This window comes from Periophthalmus magnuspinnatus, chromosome 21, assembly GCF_009829125.3.
Source record: "Periophthalmus magnuspinnatus isolate fPerMag1 chromosome 21, fPerMag1.2.pri, whole genome shotgun sequence".
Lineage (NCBI taxonomy): Eukaryota > Metazoa > Chordata > Actinopteri > Gobiiformes > Gobiidae > Periophthalmus > Periophthalmus magnuspinnatus.
Window position 1 is genome coordinate 26,118,746 of NC_047146.1, and position 23,448 is coordinate 26,142,193.

At 37.3% G+C, this 23,448-nt stretch overlaps 1 protein-coding gene across 1 annotated transcript in view; it reads right to left on the reverse strand.

The window, feature by feature from the left end:
- lrp1bb (low density lipoprotein receptor-related protein 1Bb) overlaps positions 1-23,448 on the reverse strand; it is a 464,724-nt gene that overhangs the window by 134,337 nt on the left and 306,939 nt on the right. The window contains exons 35-40 of the mRNA XM_055230393.1: positions 16,675-16,809; positions 16,367-16,496; positions 13,472-13,598; positions 13,205-13,356; positions 10,998-11,122; positions 8,626-8,997 (exon numbers count right to left, since the gene is read on the reverse strand). Of these exons, the coding sequence (XP_055086368.1) occupies positions 8,626-8,997; positions 10,998-11,122; positions 13,205-13,356; positions 13,472-13,598; positions 16,367-16,496; positions 16,675-16,809 (1,041 nt within the window). The remainder of the gene's footprint in view (positions 1-8,625; positions 8,998-10,997; positions 11,123-13,204; positions 13,357-13,471; positions 13,599-16,366; positions 16,497-16,674; positions 16,810-23,448) is intronic.

The window sequence follows — 23,448 nt, forward strand, 5'->3', positions numbered from 1 at the left end:
GATCTGAACCCGAGTGGTGTTTTGTTATTGGACTTCTGTGCTAATCACAGTTTGTCCATAACAAACACCATGTTCGAGTACAAGGGTGTCCATCGGTGCACGTGGCACCAGGACACTCTAGGTCGGAGGTCGATGATCGACTTTGTTGTCGTGTCATCTGACCTCCAACCGTGTGTCTTGGACACTCGGGTGAAGAGAAAGGCTGAGCTGTCAACCGATCACCACCTGGTGGTGAGTTGGATCCGCTGGCGGAGGAGGAAGCCGGACAGACCTGGCAGACCCAAGTGTATTGTAAGGGTCTGTTGGGAACGCCTGGCAGAGCCCTCTGTCAGAGGGGTCTTCAACTCACACCTCCGGGAGAACTTCTCCCTGATCCCGGGGGAGGTTGGAGACATGGACTCCGAGTGGGCCATGTTCTCCACTTCTATTGTCAATGCGGCCGCTTGTAGCTGTGGTCGTAAGGTCTGTGGTGCTTGTCGCGGCGGCAATCCCCGAACCCAGTGGTGGACACTGGAAGTAAGGGATGCCGTCAAGCTGAAGGAGTCCTATCAAGCCTTGTTGGCTCGTGGGACTCCTGAGGCAGCCGATGAGTACCGGCGGTCACAGAGGCAAAAACTCGGGGTTGGGAGGAGTTCGGGGAGGCCATGGAGGAGGACTATCGGACGGCCTCAAAGAAATTCTGGCAAACCGTCAGACGCCTCAGGAGGGGGAAGCAGTGCTTCACCAACACTGTTTACAGTGCGGGTGGAGAGCTGCTGACCTCGACTGGGGATGTTGTCGGGCGGTGGAAGGAATATTTTGAGGATCTCCTCAATCCCCCCGTCATGTCTTCCGAGGAGGAAGCAGAGACTGGGGACCCGGAGGCGGACTCGTCCATCACCCTGACTGAAGTCACCGAGGTGGTTAGCAAGCTCCTCGGTGGCAAGGCGAGACGAGAGGAGACGAGATCCGTCCCGAGTACCTCAAGTCTCTGGATGTTGTGGGACTGTCTTGGCTGACACGTCTCTGCAACATCGCGTGGCCGTCGGGGACAGTACCACTGGAGTGGCAGACCGGGGTGGTGGTCCCTCTGTATAAGAAGGGGGACCGGAGGGTGTGTTCCAATTACAGGGGAATCACACTCCTCAGCCTTCCCGGTAAGGTCTACTCCAGGGTACTGGAGAGGAGAATCCGACCGATAGTCGAACCTCGGATTCAGGAGGAGCAGTGTGGTTTTCGTCCCGGTCGTGGAACACTGGACCAGCTTTATACTCTCCATCGGGTCCTCGAGGGTTCATGGGAGTTTGCCCAACCAGTCCACATGTGTTTTGTGGATTTGGAGAAGGCATTCGACCGTGTCCCTCGTGGTGTCCTTTGGGGGGTGCTCCGGGAGTATGGGGTCCGGGGCCCTTTGCTAAGGGCTGTCCGGTCCCTGTATGACCGGAGCAGGAGCTATGTTCGCATTGCCGGCAGTAAGTCAGACCTGTTCCTGGTGCATGTTGGACTCCGCCAGGGCTGCCCTTTGTCACCGGTTCTGTTCATTATATTTATGGACAGAATTTCTAGGCGCAGCCAGGGGCTGGAGGGGGTCTGGTTCGGGAACCACAGGATTTCATCTCTGCTGTTTGCAGATGATGTTGTCCTGATGGTTTCATCAAGCCAGGACCTGTAGCAGGCACTGGGGCGGTTTGCAGCCGAGTGTGAAGCGGCTGGGATGAGAATCAGCTCCTCTAAATCCGAGGCCATGGTTCTCGACCGGAAAAAGGTGGTTTGCCCTCTCCGGATGGGTGGTGAGTCTCTGCCCCAAGTGGAGGAGTTCAAGTATCTCGGGGTCTTGTTCACGAGTGAGGGAAGGATGGAGCGTGAGATTGACAGGCGGGTCGGTGCAGCGTCTGCAGTGATGCGGTCGCTGTATCGGTCCGTTGTGGTAAAGAAGGAGCTGAGCCAAAGGCAAAGCTCTCGATTTACCAGTCAATCTACGTTCCTACCCTCACCTATGGTCATGAGCTCTGGGTAATGACCGAAAGGACAAGATCGCGGATGCAAGCGGCCGAAATGGGTTTCCTCCGCAGAGTGGCTGGGCGCACCCTTAGGGATAGGGTGAGGAGCTCAGTCACACGGGAGGAGCTCGGAGTAGAGCCTCTGCTCCTACACGTTGAGAGGAGCCAGCTGAGGTGGCTCGGGCATCTGCTCAGGATGCCTCCTGGACGCCTCCCTAGGGAGGTGTTCTGGGCATGTCCCACCAGGAGGAGGCCCCGGGGAAGACCAAGGACACGCTGGAGGGACTATGTCTCTCGGCTGGCCTGGGAACGCCTTGGGATCCCACCGGAGGAGCTAGAGGACGTGTCTGGGGTGAGGGAAGTTTGGGAGTCCCTGCTTAGACTGCTGCCCCCGCGACCCGGCCCCGGATAAGTGGAAGAAAATGGATGGATGGATGGAAATATTGCGATAAACGATAGTACTGAAACAATTCCAGCTCCCACAGATGGATGCTGCTGCTGTTGTTTCCTTGGGCAAGACACTTAAACCACCTCCACCCCAGTGTCTCCATACAATGGTGTATGAATGTGTGTTTGAATACGTGAGCGGTTCCTTAATGTAAAACGCTTTGGGTGCTTTGAAGGTGGAAAAGTGCTATATAAAAATGTGACCATGATCATTTTAACCAATTTTTAAATATACTGCATCATTAGAAAGAATGAGCTACAACAAATGAATATCAGAATGAACTAATAATCAGCCAGAGAAATTATTTATTCTACTCTCAAACAGCTCAAACCTGACCTTCTGGTCAAAAATGGCAAAAATCTCCACACTTTTGCACAGAAACTATACACACAATAAATATTTAGCCCCAAAATATATATTGTTCCAGCTTTCATATATTGAACAATAAGTCGATATAATAATTTTCGTGACAGGCCTACATTTTATTGCCTGGAATCCGAAATACACCACTCTCCATTGGTTTTCAAAGATGTGAGTCTCGTCCCCGAGATCAGATGCATGTTGACAGGTGGATTAGCCAATTAGTGAGACACATATTAAAACAAATACAGCTGCTATTCAAGGAAAAAAATGGGAGAGGGGAAAAAAATATCATAAGGGACTGAAAAACATTGCAGATTTCTACAGAATCAATGAGCAAAGCCCTAAACTGTGTTAATATGAGAGAGAAATATGAATTTGAGTGTAAATGATGGGTGACCAATGAGCTCCGTCATTTCACATGCGTCACTGAAATAAACACATCTGATCACTTTGGTTCTGGCTCAAGATGCAACTGAGGGCGTGGGGACTAGACTGATATAAATCTGTATAAAAAATACACAGAGATATCATTCTGGATTTGCCAGTGAAAACATTTTAACCTACCTGCCTCATCCCAATGCAAATGAAGAGTTTGTAATATAATCTGTTTGTATCCTGGAGTGTTGAGGAGATCTCTTTAAAGCACTGGGCTAATTAATGGATAACATGGGGTTTAATTATAAGGAAATATGGTGATTAGCCGTTTCACCTTTCGGAAATGAGAAACTAAAATTCTCTGTTTCTCTGTTGTGTAGAGTAATAATGATGAGGGCAGAGACAAGGGCAAATTCTACTTAATAAATAATTTGAGTTCATGCATCTGCTTATTCCTGTTTTGGGTCAAGGAGAGAATATAAACGTCTGAAAATAGCAAATGTGTTTCTCTGAATTGTAATTTGAGATTAGATTTATGTTTATAAAATCATTGAAGATTCAGTTCCAAGTACACATTTTTCAGAGTTTCAACAACTTTTTTTAAGAGTATATGTAAAGGAAATTCAAATATTGACATTATTTCACATTTTAGAAATCACTTGGGCTTGTAACTCATTAACTCATAACTCACTCAAAACTCATTTGGTTTAGTAGTCAAAAACAGTGTTGGAAAACTTTTCATATAAACCTTTTTGTTCCCTTTTGATTGCTAATCTTGTCAAATTGCTAATCTTGTCAAGATATCAGCACATATATTACTCCAGCTTCACTACTTTTAAAGGCCATTTAAAGACATGGCTCAGGTCAACACAGGTGCGTGATCATGTACAATAGTTTATAATGTGCAATGGGCAATATGCAATATATGATTTATTAATTAATGATTTATTAATATTTTACATACGGACAATATGCAATATACTAATGAATTTTACCTTTGAGGGCACATGCAATATATTGTAGAATAGCACTATATAAGCCGGGTTATTTAGCAATTTCACTTCTGAGATGTGATCTTGAGACTGACCATCTCTGTATGTCTGTTTGTTTTATTGTATTGTCTCTCTGGTGTATTGTTTTTACTGTGTTCATTTGTTTTATGATTACATCAACCTGTCTAGGGACAGCAGATGGAAATTAGCCTTGGGCTACAATCTGACAACATATTTACATATCTTGTATATGTTCATTAATGTGTGTCCCTTTAAAAAAATTAAAAATAAAATAAAATAAAAATATTGATAATGTATGTGCTGATAGATGCAATCAAACCAAACAGTTGGCTTTGAGAGATCTCTCCTTTGAAATGTATCACACCTTATATTATTTTGACTCCACCTGTTACATCCTGAGGTGATCAAGCTCATGAACGCCTCCAGGAGCTTGTATGGCCACACCTCACTAGGAGTGTCACATCCTTACTTTGAAATGTATGTCCTCTGGTCATCTCAAACTATATAAACCTGGTGATTTCCATCATTCGGGGTCTGACATTAGGGAGATGCTGTCGGACTGATTTCATGCAAGAAATAAACTGTTTGTCTTTGTTTCAACATTCATCAGATCCTGCAAAAGGAGTCTTATTTGCACAACAGTATATACGGGATATTTGTTAATTAAAAGCAGCCTTTCAATTTGAAATCTCTGGAATCTCTGAATTAAAAGGTGCATAATGTAACTTTTTTGTGGAGAGTTCACCAAGTGCTTGTCTCCATGGAAATGTTTGCTCATAATGTTTCCCGGAATAGCATTAAACTTGGTTTAATGTATAATCTATTTTATAATGTATTCTAATGTCACACTGTGGAGCATACCAGGTAAAGCAGTAACATCTCCATGGAAACACTATAGACTGTATAAGACTGCATTCCAAATAGGAAGTGATCATGGGCACGCTTCCGGCTCCATCCGTCACCCCTTCCTCTGTAATTGCTCCAAATAACCTCATCATTTTAGTCTAAAAATGTTTGTATTATCCTGTTGTTTTTATTTCAACAGGATCATGTCCATTGAAATTTTGTCCATTATTCATGATATGAACATTAATAACAAGCAAATAAGACACCTTCTTTCCCCGAGGTTGTTCCCGTTAGCATTTGTAACAGCTTTGACTGACAGCCTCCCTCCCAATTGACTCTTTGGTTGCTCTGATACCTATAGTCAGAATTCCAAATGTGGAAGTCAGCTCCAAATTCACCCCTATAACTGCTAGCCTCGATGAGCTTCATTCATAAACAATACAGATATTCACACTTCTTTATACAGTCTTTGGGAGACACGCAGGTGGTATATTCTTCTTAAGAAAAGTACATTCTGTTGAGAATTAAACCCACAAAATTGTTACCAACTAAAATACGCAAATTAAAAGTAAAGAGACTGCTAACCTATGATAAAATATATTTACGGCTTACCGCTACGGAAATCAATATTTAATTTAAGATAGAGTTGATCAATGTCAGTAATTTGCTTTAACAACAATTATATTTAATTAGTTTACCAATATGTTAGTGGTAAAAGTTTGAAAAATCTCTGAAAATATATAAATGTTTTATTTGGCATTAACAAGACTTATTATCAGTAACTGGGTCAAATTCAAATATTATCTTGAAACTTTCTTAAAAATAACATACCTCCATAAATAAAAGTTAGAAATCCCACACAGGGCTGTATACCTGTCAAAATGTTAATAGCTCCCAGATTAATTCCTTCATCCACACTGATTTAGCATTTAGCACGTGCTTTAGGTGTGAAGGACATTTGGGGAGTACACATCCCGACAGATGGTTCCCCACAACACGCGCTCATTTGCAGAAGTGATAAATAATGCGAGAGGCTCCCAACGCTGCACTGAATGACGTACAGGTGCAGAGGAGTGAAAAATGCACCCAAGTCAAAAGAATGGGACACTTATATAAAGGATGGAATACTTAACTGCACTCAAGAAACTAAATATACATGTTTATAGGTTGTGCATGGTATATGTTTTAAATAACAGACAATATAAGTACAATTACTCAACATATTAGGTTTAGAATACATTTAAACTTGCATAATTTGTGGGTAGAGTAGTCACAAATTGTATTAAAATAACAGAAATGCTACTTCAATTAACTATAATGCTCAAGAGGAAATAAAAATACACTACCAAGTTTATGTTTACTACTTTCTACATTTTATACATACAAAGACATCAAATATACAATGCAAGATATGGAATTACGTGTCAAAGAAAAAAAAAAGTGCTCAACTAAGTTCAACTAAATGTCTGTGTGATCCCTCTGTCATCCAAGTATGATCCATAGCAAACAAAAAATTCAATTTTGTCAACTGGACACAAGTTTTACAGTGAAGACATTTTGCACTTTTATATATTTTATATTCAAACCTCAAAAGCACCCTTTGTTTTGTCGACACCACTGCAAACCTTTCTTCTTTACTCAGTTAGCTTCTTGATAAAGTTCCTGAAATTATTTTCACTTCACACGTGCGCCTTGTTAGTACTAATGGGACTTTCGACTCTTTTAGGGGATCTGAATCATTTGGATCCATTCATTCCAAAGATACGTTCTCATCTTTTTCTATTTATTTATATGACAGAAGCCAATATGAGAACTAATTTTAACAACAAACTAATCCCAGAGAGCAATGACCAAGGCTCGCATGTGTTTAAATTGGTTCAAACTGAGAGTGGGAGTGTGTTTACTCTTCAAAATAAAATCTTGCATCACATCAAAATAAAATGTTGCACTACAATAATGATTAAAAACTAACTGCTATAACAATGCCAAATGTGTTCAGCATTAATCAGTATAAAAATCCAAGAAAATTAAATATATTTAGTTCTTTTAAAAAATTAGATCCAGTTCCAACCATTCACATGAACAAACTGTTGAAAAAAGCTTACTCATTCACAAACATCACAATAGTACAATAGTACACAATAGTTCAACAACTAGTGGCTATTTCATTATTTATATTTATTATTTTTTTATTATTTATTTATTTATTTATTTTTTATTTTTTTAACACTTTTTGAGTTTAGTTTAGATTGTTTTTGTTTGCTACATTCCACACATGCCCCTTCATAGTTTTGATGTCTTCAGTGAGAAGCTACAATGAAAAGAATCATAGAAATAAAGAAGAAAAATTCATGGAAAAAGTGTATCCAAACCAGTGGCAATTTCTCATTGACTACAAGGGACTATAAGCTTCCCCTAAAATTGTGTCTTTTCAAATGCTTACTTCACTTCATGAATGTTAATGTTAATGACACAATGACAGCATTCATCTCTGGTAGCTGGAATCACACCACTAACTTCTGAAATCTGCCATCTTTACCCACAATGGTTTTATGCAAGGAGTAGGATTCGAACCACCAACCTTTAGATCAGAGGACACCTACAACAACTGAGCTACTGTCATCCAACTACAGGGGATATGACTGCTAATCTTCAGGCTAGTGTGCAATCAAATCTATACTAATATCTATGTAGAACAAACAGATCCAGTATGGTTGAGCGTATGCTATCTGTTCTAGCTTAAGGAGCCTTCAGAAAGAAAAACAAACTAAAACAAATAGAGGGATGTGGACTAAAATAATAGATGAAACCTGGTAAAGTTACACCGTCCACATCGTTCAAAATAGTGACAGTGGTGCATTTGTCAATAAAAGAGCGGCTCAAATTACTGTTGTGATTTAAAACCAATATGCACATGTAAACCAAATCCATTTATACAGCACAGTTCATACAGGACAATGGAGAGATTAGGCTCTTTATCAAAGTACTGTGAAATTATAACCACACAATGGATAACATATTGAGCTTATTTGTAGAACCAAAACAGCAACGGACAAGAGGCATTTAACAGGGTATGCAAATGAAGAGATCAAGCCTAAGCCTAACCCTAACCTTATGATGTCATCAAGTGGTAGTGTTCAAGTCTCTTCTGAGATTGGCAATTCAAGGGCTAAAATTATCCAAATGATTCTACTGAAGGTATATGGTGTTTAAAAATACAGTTTAGCTGTATTGCCACATGACATCACAAGGTGAAGTGTTGTCAGTTTGAGAGATCTCAAAATATCTGCAGGGTTTGTGTGTAAATGAAACAAAACACAACCAGATATGTTTGTGATGAGGAAACATTATAACATTCTGGTAAAAGATTCAATTTGTATGTGTACACAACCAAGTATTTTCCTTTCCACTCGAAAATAACCAAATTCAAATTAAGCAAGTGTCCTGCCTGAGAACACAACAGCAGTTATGTTATGTGAAATAATGTGAAAGTGCACAGGGAAAGAAGAACTGAACAAAGGAGGAAAGAGAAAGGTAAAGCATCAGCTGGTGACACATACACAAAAAACATATTGAAAAAAAAAACAGAAAAAACACTTACTGTCCACAACCACAGTGCGGTCGCTCCAGTCATCATTGATCATCTGTATATTCCCATAGTGTAAGTCGCTGAAGAAGATTCGGTTAGTCCCAGACATTTCCTGGCTGTAGTCGAAGGCCAGAGCGATGACATTTTTGAGCAGAGCTGGGTTTTCAAATGGCTGCACAGGTGAGTTCAAGTCATTCTCGTCTGACAGGTGAATACTCTTCAGTATGGTCCTCTCGGAGTAGAGCAGGTAGCCTTCGTAACGCTCACAGGCAAATCCGTCTTCTGCCAGACGACCATGGGCACAGGAGCAGGTGCGACGCCCGCTGCCCAGGTGGAAACACAGCTGCTGGCACCCTCCATTACTCCGAGCGCATGGGTTAGTGCCTGATACAGCATGTGTAGGAGAAATGGTGGATTATGTTACATGCAATATTTAATATATGGAAGGTTTTTTTTGTTTTTTGTTTGTTTTTTATATATCATACATAGGATATATTTTAATGAAATAAATATTTAATAGATGTAGATTCCATCTTTATGAAAAAGTAAATACATAATATGGATAATTTTAAACAAAAGGCCTACAGTAGTTGAAACAATACATATAGGTATTATGTGTTGATTTGAACTCATTTTTACTATCCAAGTATTTTTAGGTTTCTAAATTGTTACAGTGCAGTGCAAAAGTATTCATCCTCCTGGAACTTTTTCAGATTTTGTCAACTCACACCCACAAATTTAAATATTGTTTAATTTGCATTTTATCTGAATAAGTAACACAAAATGGTACAAAAGTGTGAAGTATAAAGAAAATTATACGTCATTTCCAGATAAAAAAAAACAACAAAAAACTGAAAAGTGCAGCGTGCAAAAGTATTCAGCCCCTCTAAGTCAATACTTTGTGGAACCACCTTTTGCTGCAATTACAGCTGCAATTCTTTGCGGTATGCAGCTTTGCACACCTACAGACTGAAATTTTTGCCCATTCTTCCTGGCAAAACAGTTCACGGTCTGTCAGATTTGATGGAGACCGAATTGCAGTTTTCAGATCTTGCAACAGATTCTCAGCTGGGTTTAGGTCCGGACTTTGACTGGGCCATTCTAACACATGAATATGTTTTGCTTTAAACCATTCTGTTGTTGCTTTGGCTTTATGTTTATGATTGTTGTCCAGCTGGAAGGTGAACCTCCATCCCAGTCTCAAGTCTTTTGCAGATTGCCCTGTATTTAGCTCCATCTATCTTCCCATCAAGATGATCAGCTTCCCTGTTAACACGCACAGCATGATGCTGCCACCACTGTGTTTGACTGTGGAGATGGTGTGTTCAGACTGATGTGCAGTGTTAGTTTTCTTCCACACGTAGCATTTTGCTTTTAGGCCAAAAAGTTTGATTTTGGTCTCATCAAACCAGAGCACCTTCTGCCACATGTCTGCTGTGTCCTCCAAATGACTTCTAGCGAACTGTAAACGAGACTTCTTATGGATGGTTTTCTTCTTGCCACTCTTCCATAAAGACCAGATTTGTGTAGGGCATGACCAATAGTTGCCCTGTGAAAAGATTCCCCCACCTGAACTGTGGATCTCTGCAGCTCTACCAGAGTCACCATGGGCCTCGTGGCTGCATCTCTGATGATTCCTCTTCTTGTTCATTCTGTACGTTTTGGTGGACGGCCATGTCTGGATACGTTGGTAGTTGTGCCATACTCTTCCCATTTCCGAATGATAGATTGAACAGTGCTACTTGAGATGTTCAATGCTCTTTTTAGATCCAAGCCCCACTTTAAACTTCATCGCAACTTTTTCTTTAACCTGTTTGGTGTGCTCCTTTGACTTCAGTTTGTGGTTTGCTCCCCAACACTCTTAACAAACTTCTGTGGCCTTCATAGCACAGCTGCATTTATACTGAGACAAGTTTACACACAGGTGGACTCTTTAGTCATTAGATCAACATTCAATCTTTCCAAAATCATCAGGCAACTTCTAAAAGCAATTGGTTGGATTCAAGAAAAAGGGTGTTGAATACTTTTGCATGCTGTACTTTTAAGTTTAGTTTTTTTTTTTTTTTTTTTTTTTTTATTTTGTATTTCCTTCCACTTCACACTTGTGTGCCATTTTGTGTTGCTCATTCACATAAAATGCTAAGAACATGTATTTAAATGTATGGTTGTGACGTGACAATATGTGAAGTAAAATTTTGAAAACTAGATTTGCTATTTATGACATTTCAAATATGGATCATAAACATTATAGTAATCTAGTTTTAATTTGAATCATAAAATAAAACGATAAAAACGTCTCTCACAATTGTACAAGTAACATATTGTACAGTATTTAAAAATACTGATCTAAAGTACTTGGTATAAAACATATATTATAGACTGACCTTTTTCTCTTCCTCTGTTGAAAATGGTGACGTCCTTCAGATTGACGCCCAGTCCACTCCTCACCGTCACAGCATCACTAGTGTCAGACTTCAGCCCACGCCTGATGGAGCCGTTAGAGTGTGCCCTGGTCACAAGAGGGGTCAGGGTCAAGAACAAAATGCAATTTAAGTCATTCTGATATATATACTTTCAATCAGAGTGGACAACATTGAAAAAATGACTATCTTCTTGATTTTCTTTTGGAATTCTCACAACAAATAATCCAATAAAAATAACATATTTACTATTAGCAGCGTTAGAAAGTAGCTAAATACATGTGAAATAAAATACAAATTTTTAATATCCAGTAAAGTCACTCCTCCATTTGGTGGTATTCACAGCACAGTTACCGTGTTTTCCGAACTATAAGTTGCACTTTTTTTTAATAGTTTGCATCTGACTATACTCTGATGCGATTTATATGTGAAAATGATTTTTTTTCTTCATTTCTATGCATTTTTTTGGCTTGTGCGACTTATACTATGGTGCAACTTATACTCTGGAAAATACAGTACTTTTCTAAAATCAAAGGAGTATATTATGGAGTATTTGCAGGCAATCAAGGCTTCAAACTGTATGGTGTTAGCGAGAAAAAAGAAAATGTGATTTAAAAAAAAAATTTTTTTTGCTTCTCAAATTATTAAATGCATAACAAATAGAGCAACTTTTCATTTCATGTGTTGTGTTTTTTTACTGTATAATGGAATGCAACCGCGTGAAAGTATTCCAAGTATTCAGAATACAGTACCCCTGATTGGACCATTCAGTATTCTGTAATGAAATTGTAAGCATTCTCTCCAGCACTGACTACCAGTCAGAACTGGCCTTCAGTACTGCACAAAAAGTCTAAAATCAAACGGCAAAGTGCAGGGAGATTCCATTACATTTAACTTCTTTTTGCAGTATTCTAACAGTACACCATTTAACTTTTACATTTATTATTAGACAGTATATTAGCTATTCTGAGGCATACACTCAACAGTGACGATAACATCTTATAGACAATATATCTTCTATCTCAATATTATATTATGTACACTAAAAAGGTATAAGGCTAGGCACATGCTCACAATTTTCTACCAAACTAAATACAAAAGAAGAGATACTGGTAATATATTTTCATTCTGATTAAAATGACTGCAGTATCACCATGGTTGAAAATACTCTGCTGTTTGTTAAGGCATAAAACTAGTTATGAAAAGAGCTTAGGAGAGGATTGTGGTAAGATCTCAAATAACACCACTTTCTTTTCCATTTGTAAGAAATGCAAACTGCACAAAACTAAGCTACTAGTGAATTAGTGGTTATGTTTTTTTCCCCTCATTTTTCTAAGCAATTCCAGCCAAGTTGTATTCTATGCCTGCATATGATTATAGTGTATATGCTTGTTTTTCAGTAAGAAGTATATCATTACAAATAAATGTTATAACAACTTCACTGGTTCAAGGAAAAATCATTGTGAAAATTATAAGAAAAAAAAGACACAGATTTGTGTTGAATTTTGATCAACAGAAACAACTGAACAGATGAAAGTGTTAAAAATAAACCTCTCAACCTTTTTAGCAGTCCTCAAACAATAATATAAAATACTTTTACTTTTCAGTCCATTTAAAAAATGTAGTGGAGTAGAAAGAACAGATACCTGCTTCAATTCTAATGAAGTAAAAGGAAAAAGCATCCATACCTACATTTTTTTTAACTTAAGTATAGTCCTTTACTGCTACCACTGAATACAAGTTCACTAGCATGCAAAAATCTTCATTCAAACTTCAAAAAAATCATCTTAGTAATGGAAAATGCCATGTCGTCTGGGTAGTTGATTTGACTGCAGGAGAGATTGGATTGGGCAAAAGTTTGTAATTTTTTTTTTTTTTTTTAAGAATCATCAGAATCATACATAGAAATGGCCAGCAAGATATAGCAAGATCTGATCTACACCACAAATTGTTCAATTTTGCCCATGTAGCTAATTTACGGAGGGCCCACACTGCCCCTTTTAAATCATACATGGACTGTTACCGAAATGCACTGCTGACCCTGACTATTTATACTCAGAGATCCTAATATCTCCAGTGGACCTTACGGGGCAACTTTTAATACCGAGTTAAGACTGCATACGTTGCGGTTCAGTGATTCTGTGTGTGCATTTAAGAAAATAACAAATTACCTGTCAGACCAGTAGATGTAGGGCCCAAAGACCGCCACAGAGAACAGGTCTACGTTGGCCGCTGACAAGACAATCTCACGACTCTCTCCCGTTTCAAGGTTGATCCTCTCAATCTTATCAGTGCGCGCATCACACCAGTATAATGTATTTTCCTGAAAGGTAATTTGAAAATGAATACAAGACAAGATACCAAAATGCTAGATGAGGTGCGTGTGAGGGGGTTAGTGGGTAAGATTTTGAAATGCTGTAAGGCTGTGAACGTTGTACCTCGTAGTCTATGGAGATCCCATTAGGCCATGTGATCCCGGAATTCACTAAGGTCACCTGATCTGAGCCGTCCAAACGTGAGCGGCCGATACAAGGGTTCTGCCCCCATTCGGTCCAGAAGAGATACCTGCACAACACAGCACAGAACTTTGGATTAGGATTTTACTTCAGGTATACTTTTTTCTTTTTACAGTTCAAAAATATTTGCCTCACTTTCATAGAATTTTTTCATCAAGATTGGATGTGCTAATGGTTCAAATTTTGAGTGTTCAAAATGAGACTACAATAAAAAATAATTCCACATTAGGTTTTATGAATCACTACAGGGTTTAAGTACTAACTTAATTTAAACTTGTTAAAATGTAGTTAACAAATTCGACACAAACATGGTAGGTGGTGGGGGAATGCTCTATTGTTAAAAGGCTCTAAATTAACATGTTACATGAGCATGCACATTGAAGACTTTATCACCCCCTTAGCTCCTCCAATCAAAAATGTCTGGTGCCGTTCCTGCTTTCAAGCATTGAAAATGGCTGCAAAAACAGTCAAAGCAAAAAGATATCTAGACAGTATGGGTAGTGTACTTTTTTTAGAATTTCAGTTTGGTTTTGTAATGACATTCAATGACTCAAATCACATACTGTTAGTAATCAGATAAAGTAATATTATAACTGATTTTATTTTTTCAATGAGGAATGAAACAACTACTCCAAAAGTAGTGGTGGAAGTAATCAATTGTGTTACTTAAGTAAAAGTATAGACACCAGAGTAAAAAAAAAACACTTGTAAAAGTAAAAAATATCACATGAAAAATTCTACTTAAGTAAAAGTATTAACCCTTTTAGGTCTTATAAGGCTCTAAATTTTGTATAACAGAAACAATTATATCAATAGCTGTTTCTATTTGTATATATTTGTGCAGTACTTTAATATTTTTTATCTCATTATGTTCCACCACTGTACAAAAGTTACAACCACACTAAACCAACCATAATCATTAACTAGAAGCTGCTCTAAGGGTAGGTTCATACTTGCACATTCATCAAATTAGAATATGGACTAAACTGGGACTATATCCAAAACTAAATCTGGACTAAAACAGGACCAGACCAACTCCACATGAGGATACACCCTTAATAAAAGCTGAATCTGACGGTGTGGGTGGACGACTCAGATGGATGAGACCTTGGAGATATGGTGGTAGTGCATTCACTGAACCTTGGAGTCTTTCTTATGCATAACAACAGGCACATACTGTATACAGATATCTGTTATATTACTATGAGTGAAAATGTCACTGATAAATGACAGAAGAGAAGAGAGATTAATAGTCTATTTCTGGTGTAAGGATATTGGGCAGGTGAACAATTCAGTAGAAAGCTTTAATGAACTGAGTAGAAAGAGATATGGTCCACTACTACATGGACATCATACTAACATTCAGGCTTAAATCTGTGTATTTGATAATAGCAGGAAAGGCAATGTATTTTAACTAAGTTATTGCAAGATAAAATATATTTAAGCCATCATTATGTTTATGTTTATGTTTTTTGTTTTTTGTTTGTTTGTTTTTTTCTTTCTTAAATGATGATGAAGTTTCTAAATGATGAACGTATGATTCAGATGATTCAGACGCGAGGAGATGCAGCGTTATTTTATTTCCTAGTTGCATGCAAGATGGTAAATGGTCACATTTTTATATGCTTTTCCACCTTCAAGGCAATCAAAGCTCTTTTCATCAAGGAACCACTCACCCATTCACACACACATTCATACACCAGTGCACATTGACTTTATTCTCTATGTGTCCTCTGTAAATTATTTAAATTTGCAAGGAGCCATCTGTACATCATGGCAACGGACAACAGATGAAAACTAGCCTCTTGGCTAATTCTGGCATGTTAAACAGTTACTGTTGTCAACATGCACTGTCCGCTATAAATAAATAAATAAAATAAAATAGGGGCAAGGTGGGTTAAGTGTCTTGCCCAAGGACACAACAACAGTATTCATTTGTAGGATTCACCAGCCTGTGGGTCAGTGGATCTGACTGCTCAACAAATGTTTATTTTGAAAAAGGGATTAGAACCACCAGTCTTCAGTGGACAAGCCCTCTACTGTTACAAAATCTGATACTGTTGCCCAAGATTTAAAGATCCTGAACCCATGTTTTTTCAGCATGTATTTGAGAAAAATGTATCTAGTCCCAGTTGCATATACGGTACTGTATAAGCAGCTCTTAGGGTCAAAATAAGTTAGCTGTCTACAATCTGCATTATAAAGCATTTTATTGTTTAATAATCAGAAAGTGCACTGTTAGCATAACAGTTGTTAGCTTTACAATCACGGCAAAACTCCACTTTGTTCTCTGAAGGTTGTGAAAAGGGGTTATAAACTCATCGAGGTGATAATTAGGATGCTCAGAATACATAAGGTAAGTGAGGAATAACTTTGGACTACAGCAAACTGTTTAAAAGTAGTTCTTTCATGTTTTAAGACAGTAAAAAAGGTCAATATTTATCCTGTGTACAATTTATTTGCAATAATGGGAGCTTTTTCTTAAGTCTAATATGATATTATTTGAGCTGTGGAGGGTTGAATAAGTACATGTTATAGGTAATCATTGCTTCATTCTGCTGTTTATTTGTTGCAGTTCATGCCTTTTATTGTCTATTAAAAAAAAATAATAATAAAAATCACTGGCATAATCCTACATGATTGTTATTGTATCAGAGGCGTAAATGGGCCTAGTTGCCCATTAATATATTGTGCATTTTTCATTTATTCAACTTAATTTCAATATATAGCATTTGGCAGGCTATTTTTATAATTTGGTTAACATACTACTATATCTACTTGCATTGAACACTATAATATAGACAAGCCATTACATACCCTTTCTGCGGATGTACAGCAATGGCTCGAGGCTGGTCTAGTCCTTCGGAAATCACCACTGAACGATAGGCCCCATTTAGACGAGAAATCTCAATCAGGTTAAAGCCGTGGTCAGTCCAGTAAAGATTCCCTGAAAAGCAATTCAAGTTATTTATTTGAATGAGGACGTGGCGTATTGTGAAATTCCTATCATTAAGAGTACTTTAGTTAATATTGTGCACAATGGTACTGACAATTTTCATTACTTATTCTTGAATGGGGTTTTTGGGTCATAGGGTTAAAGTATGGAGTAGCAATGATGTACTAACCAGCTATCCAGTCCACTGCGATGCCCTCCACTCTGCTGATGCCTGTGGTGATAATATCCTCTCTCCAAGTTTGATCACGTTTGGATCGGGAAATGCGGTTTAGGCCCATGTCTGTCCAGTAAACGGTGTCATTCGCTGTAAACCAAGAACAATTTGTGCTTATAAGAATAAGAGGCAATGAAATGCTAAATTATATATTCTCTTCACTATATTTAAATAAAAAATACTTAATGGTGATGACTGCTAAATATTATGTTAAAATACACAGTGAACATGGTTAACAGTAGTCAGCTTCAGTGTTAAGAGGGATTCCCAGCTTTGACAACAAAAGCTACATTATGATACAACAAAAAAAAAGGAATGAAAATATGCACATATTATAGTAATAATTTCTATTCATATATTTTATTACCATATTTTTTGGACTATGACTTATACTCAGATGCAATTTATATGTGAAATATTTAAAATATATGATTTCACATCTTCATTATTATCACACTGACAACTGTGTGAGGGCACTCTTGGCTTGTGTACCAGTATGGAAACCATCTACTTTGGGAGCTGTGCTTCATCTACTTATGCAGTTGACGGAGTTGTTCAGAAGCGACACCGAGGATGAAGAATTTAATGGATTTAGTGATTTGGAGTGAGATCGAGAGTAAACTTGTTAGCTTGTTTTTTATGCTTTAGTTATCTGACTAACTGATAATATCTTATTTTAACATACCAGGCACGTATTCAGTTTGCTGTCTATGCTTCATGTACATGTTCACGAATGTGTTAGGCAACAGTCGATTATAAATTGTTAAAGTTCACTTGTTTGACCACTAGATGTTGCTGTTGTGTTTTTTTGTTGTTGTTTTTTTTTGTTTTAATACATTGCATATTTAATTCCCCCTTATTGATTATAAGACCTTCAAGGTGATATATATATATTTTTTTTTATTTGGAACAATATTGTAAATGTAGTTTATCATTAGTCTAGTTAAAAACTATTTCCTGTTTTCCGATTCAGCCTTTTACGCTAATGTGAAGTCTTACCCGACAGAGCACTAGTTAAGAAACAACTGAAAAGTTAAATATGAAGTTTTCCATACACCAGCTTGTTTACTAGCAGGCCAAAGTGGTATGTATATTTTCCATGTGATTTTGTGTGTATATGTAATATGAGCCAAAGCTTATGTTATATTTTCTGTGTTTGCTAGTTCTATATTGTGAACTGTGATGAAGAAGAAAGACCACAGTAAACATCAGCGAAAAGAACTCTCGTGTCTCCCGTGTTTGTGTACAAGCATATGTTACGTTAGCGTAGCATATCTGATTAATTATTAATATCTTACATAAACATACTAGACAGTTCATTGTCTATGTGTTACGTTAGCGTGCTGTACTGCTGTTCAGCCTGTTGTTCTCTATTTTATTGTTATTATTATAATTTGCCTTTAAAGATAAAATGTCTGTTATTGATCTCAGATTTTGTAAAATAAATTTCCATAAAAATGCGACTTATAGTCCAGTGGGACTTATATATGTTTTTTGCTTCTGTATTACACATTTTTTTCACTGCTGCGACTTATACTCCGGAGTGATGTACAGTCCTGAAAACACGGTATATATTTCATTATATTTTGCCCCCATTTTTAAATACATACCTTTAACTATGAAACACAAGCATTTTATCTCACTGCGGTCTTGCCTTTTCCCAAGTAACAATGATTATTATTTTTTGTAACATGAGGAAAAAACAAACAAACCTAAAATTCAGACATTATTAGAATTTTTTTTTTCAGTTTTTCTTCCTATAGCAGTATTGAACTATAAGACCACTATTTTACCCCAAAACATGCTTTTTTGGTGCATTATCTCTAGGCTAAACCAGTTTGTATTTTCCACACTGGTTAATCTGACCATGGAACTGTTCTGTTGGTATCATTTGCTGCAAAAAAACCCCCCCCAAAAAACCCCAAAACTAATCAAAACAAAAAAACAAACAAAAAACAACACACTGAACATTTAAGCACCAGCAAAAATCATGTCAAGATAAACTACACCTGCAAAACATGGCCTGAAACAAAGCAGCCACATCTGACTATAGCATGGCCCATTTCACCAAATGTGTGCACAGCTATAAAGTATGATGGTAAAAATACCCCCACCCTCCATCCACGGCTTTTTGTTGACACAGATTGCTGGAAGGGGAAGGCAAATGTCGGCCAAATTTTACAGGCCAGTATATTACTCGGTGCAAAACAAGATGTGAGTAAAACTATTATGAACCCTTTCTGTTTTTACAACCCCATTACGGCAGCATATGAAACAGGGCCTGAATTATTTTCTCACACCACACAAAGAGTAAATCTGAGCTCATATCAGTCAGTTCAGGCCTGGCAAGATGGGAAAGGCTGGCTGTATGCAAATGTGGCAATATTTATATTCAGAGAGGCAATACAGTGATTTCAACTGGATATTTTTTGCTGTTTCAATTTCTGGACAACACATACAGTAATCAGGTGCAGTATTATGTTCAACCAAATATGCAGCCATTTAAACAACAATCTACAAACACAATTAGGTCTTAGCTATGTGGCAAGGTTTTGCAATGGCTTTTGATCTTAATTTCATTAAAAAAAAAAAAAAAAAACAAGACATTTGTACTTTATGTATTGTTTCTAATGGGGTTTTAGTTCTTTGAATGAATGAGCTGACTCACTGCCAAAATTTACCTGTTGGTACCGATAAAGTGACCACAAACCTTGAACCTTTATTCAATCACCATTTTGTGTGTTTGTGCGTGTGTGTGTGTGCGTGTGTGGGTGTGTGTGTGGGGGTGTGTGTGTGGGGGTGTATGTATGTATGTATGTATATAGACCTCTTGATTAAACGGACCAAAGCTGAACATTCACAATGATTAAAATTAAAAAAAAAAAAAATTATTATCAATTGATTGCACAGCCCAAGTAAATCATCAGTAATCATTTGGAACTAGTACCAAATATGTGTTTACAGTATGTTATAATGGGATTTACAGCTGCAGAAGACTTTGAAACGTGCTTAGATAGATCCCACAAACGGCCGCAAATCATAGTCTGTATATATAAAAGCTAACCTATTAAGAGTAGGGGATGAGCATGGGCACGTTTTCTATTCCCTCGACTTTGGCTCCAATTCACTTTACACTGGAAAACTGTCATCCATCTCTCTGTAACGGCTTATGTCAGGCTCGTCATTTTGGTATTAAAATGTCCATATTGACCCACTCTACATGATCCTAGTATTTTTATTTTGCTATTGTGTCCGTACCTCAAGATATAAACATTCATAATAGATAATAGCGATCAGAATTCTTAATATGCAACTTGGTCCTAAATTTGCCCCTACAACTGCCAGCCTCAATGAGCTTCATTTGATTGAAGCCAAATGCTATGGGTGGTGTCACACTCACTTAGTCCATTTCTTTATACAGGTTATGAGGAAAACATATAGTTCTTCATACTACTTCTTAGACCATTCATTTCTCAGTAATCTACATTCTTATGTACAGTTTTACTACAAGATTTCTCACTGGTGAGTTGCTAACACCACTGAGCTAGCATGTCACATCCAGTCTGTATGGTCTCATGTTTCTTCGCACTTTTCTTGTTGGCAGTGACTTCACAAACTGTTAGCACATGTGACAGAAATCAGGTGAGGAACTTTTATCTGCACCTCTCCCAGGCTTAAATCCATGTAAATGATACGCATGATCTGGCTACTTCAGTAATACCTTCACTGGCTCACCTGCTTAAAGTAATAAAGGCAATATAATGAGCTTGGCTGTTTTGCGTCTGGTTAATTTTAGCTCGACTTTGGCCTGATTTCTCTTGTTGAAAAAGCTTCCGGATCTAGATTAAAGGTGAATTAAGGAGTCTCTCATATAGCTGGTTGTGTTGATAGTGACAGGATAACATACAGGTTTGGTATAATCTCTTGTATAATGAGAGTATTAAACATGCTCGTGTGATGTCGAACAGCACTCAATGCATATGTAAGTAGTGCATGAGTTACACAGGTGTAGAATGCAAGGTGAGAGTGGAAATATGAGTACAGAAAAACAAGTTCAACAAGGCTCAGAATTTTTCTTTGGTCAACTTAATATTGTAATACATATCTGCAAAAAAATAAAAAATAAAAAAAATAAAAAAAATAAAAAAGTAAAATAAATAAATAAATAAATAAATAAATAAATAATAATAATAATAATAATAATAATAATAATAATAATAATAATAATAATAATAATAATAATAATAATAATAATAATAATAATAATAATAATGGATTATATTGTGTTTAAATAGAGGCTATGATGCAAAATCATTAAAACAATTATTACATCTTTCTACCATGTTACAACATTGTTCCTTCATGAAAAACATGCCTGAAGAGGTTTTAGATACCATCCATACGTGTTTGAGTAATCCAGCTATATCTCCCAGGCCCTATTCGAATCCTCCTATAAGTATACAAAAGCATGATACAAAACTGTACACAGCAACTTGACAAACCTGATGCAATGTGCAGTAGTTTCATTAGCGGGATGCACGCTGATTGTGTTGTGATATTGCTCTGCAGGGGGAGTGACTTAATGCAGGAACCAAATGGACAGGGGAGTGTCAGAAACGAAAACTTATAAAAATGTACAAAACTTTTGAATATGTTTTCGGCAAATACAGCATTTTTAAAACAATAAAAGGTAACATGGTGATTTAATGGTTACCTTTGGTTATGTGTTAGTGGTTAATACCCCATAGAAGTAATGTAGTGTAAAATAAAGCTTTATCAAAAAGCAATCCAGTCAACAAAATAATTGATTTCTACACATTTCATTTAAACTTTTTTTTTATTTTTTATTATTATTATTAATTGTTCTTTCACCAAAGTTACACTAATCTATTGGATTTATTATCAAATTTTAAGAAAACATGACCTCATAGGGGATGAGTGTTAAAACCCCTTCTACACTATTTAGTATTTAATTGTAAGTATATTTTCATATTATTTTTAAAACTCTAGTTTTAATGTCTATTTTCATATGTTATCATTATTTTACTCTTGACCTTGTAATTTGCACTAAAATATCCCCATTGTTGGACAACAAAGGCTCTGTAAACCACCTTATCTCATCTGTAATCTCAATTTTATATGGAGGGTAATCTATCTGGTTTATATTAATGGCCATTTATTAGTATCTGATAAACTATATGAAAGTCTTTCCATTTTACAAATCATACATGTTAAATACATTAAAATGCTCAACACCTAATCAGCTGTTTTATACAATATATGCAAGGCTACTACAGGTTTCATATCTTTATGTCTTCTGAGCTAGATTTCCTTCTTAACCATTTTCATTACCATGCATGGTCGAGGCTATTACTTATACATGCAACAGTGCCACCCTATAGACTATATACTCATAGCATTTGCCCCTGTTATAAATCTATCATTTTTATCACAGAAAGTTCAGCAAGAGAGAAGAGGGAGAATATATATAATCAGGGGAGAGAAAGTGACAGCCAAAGCCACTGGGTGTACACTTTGTATTGGATGTTACATTGCTTTCATTCAATACAACAACCTGGGAATTGCTTTGTGTAAGGATTGTCGCAAGAGCTTGAGACAAATTTCTTTCTCTTTTGTAATGAAAACTTATTACTCTTTCATGTAGGCTACACTGCACGTGCCCACCATCCATTATTCAAAAGGTTACAGGCCAAGAAGAACGATATTTTTTCTTGTCGCTCTCCGTTTTAAAAGACGGAGGAGTGCTGCGGGGAACAGAACCACAAAACCAGATCACACATTGTCTAATAGTAGCCTGACTAGTGACTGAAATCAGGCTTTAACTGAGTTCTATATTTAGAATTGCAAAATGTCATCCTCTCAACCTACACAAGCTCAACCGATCTTTATTGATAATTCCACAGCTGTGCGCGTGTGTGTGTGTATGTGTGTGTTTGTATGTGTGTGTTTGCAATGAAATGAGAACGGTATAAAAATGTTATTGTTGAGGAAACTTTGGTCTCATTTGTTTTATATGAAACTTTAGCCTCTTGTTTTTTATCGAACAGGAAGCATTGATTTTGTCTGTCAATTTCTTGCTAGCAGTAGATTCAAATATAAAAATGCACACTGCATTTGTCCTGCACAATAATAATAATACTGGGCCGAGGATGTGTGGTTGACAATACATACTACATAATGAATAGCCCATGTGAATTATTTTAATGTTTAAATGTGTTTTTGACTATTACAATCGTAAAAGATGTGCCGTGTAAAGTTTCCAATGAGGGATTTGCCATTTGATATCTCCATGGAGATTGCATTGCTTTGCATTGAATGTTCCATAGTATGGCATTTAACCATAGACTGTATAAAGAAGCAGACTAAGGGAGTGTGATGTCACCCAACCAAATGAAGCTCATCGAGGCTAGCGGTTTTAGGAGCAACATCGAGGAAAGAAGGTACCTGATTTGTCTGCTATTAATGTTCATATCTTGATTTACTGACAAAATAGCAAAATAAAAACATCATGTAGAGTGGGTTAATAGAAACACTTTAAGACCAAAATGACAAGCCTGACAGCAGCAGTTATGGAGAAAGGGGCGATGCATTTTCAATAGATAGTGACTATGGGACATTCCACACAAACCAATAACATGCATAATGCATCTTAAAGAGGCCCTGTGTTTAACTAGTGATTGTCCAAAGGTCTCACATAATTAGACAATT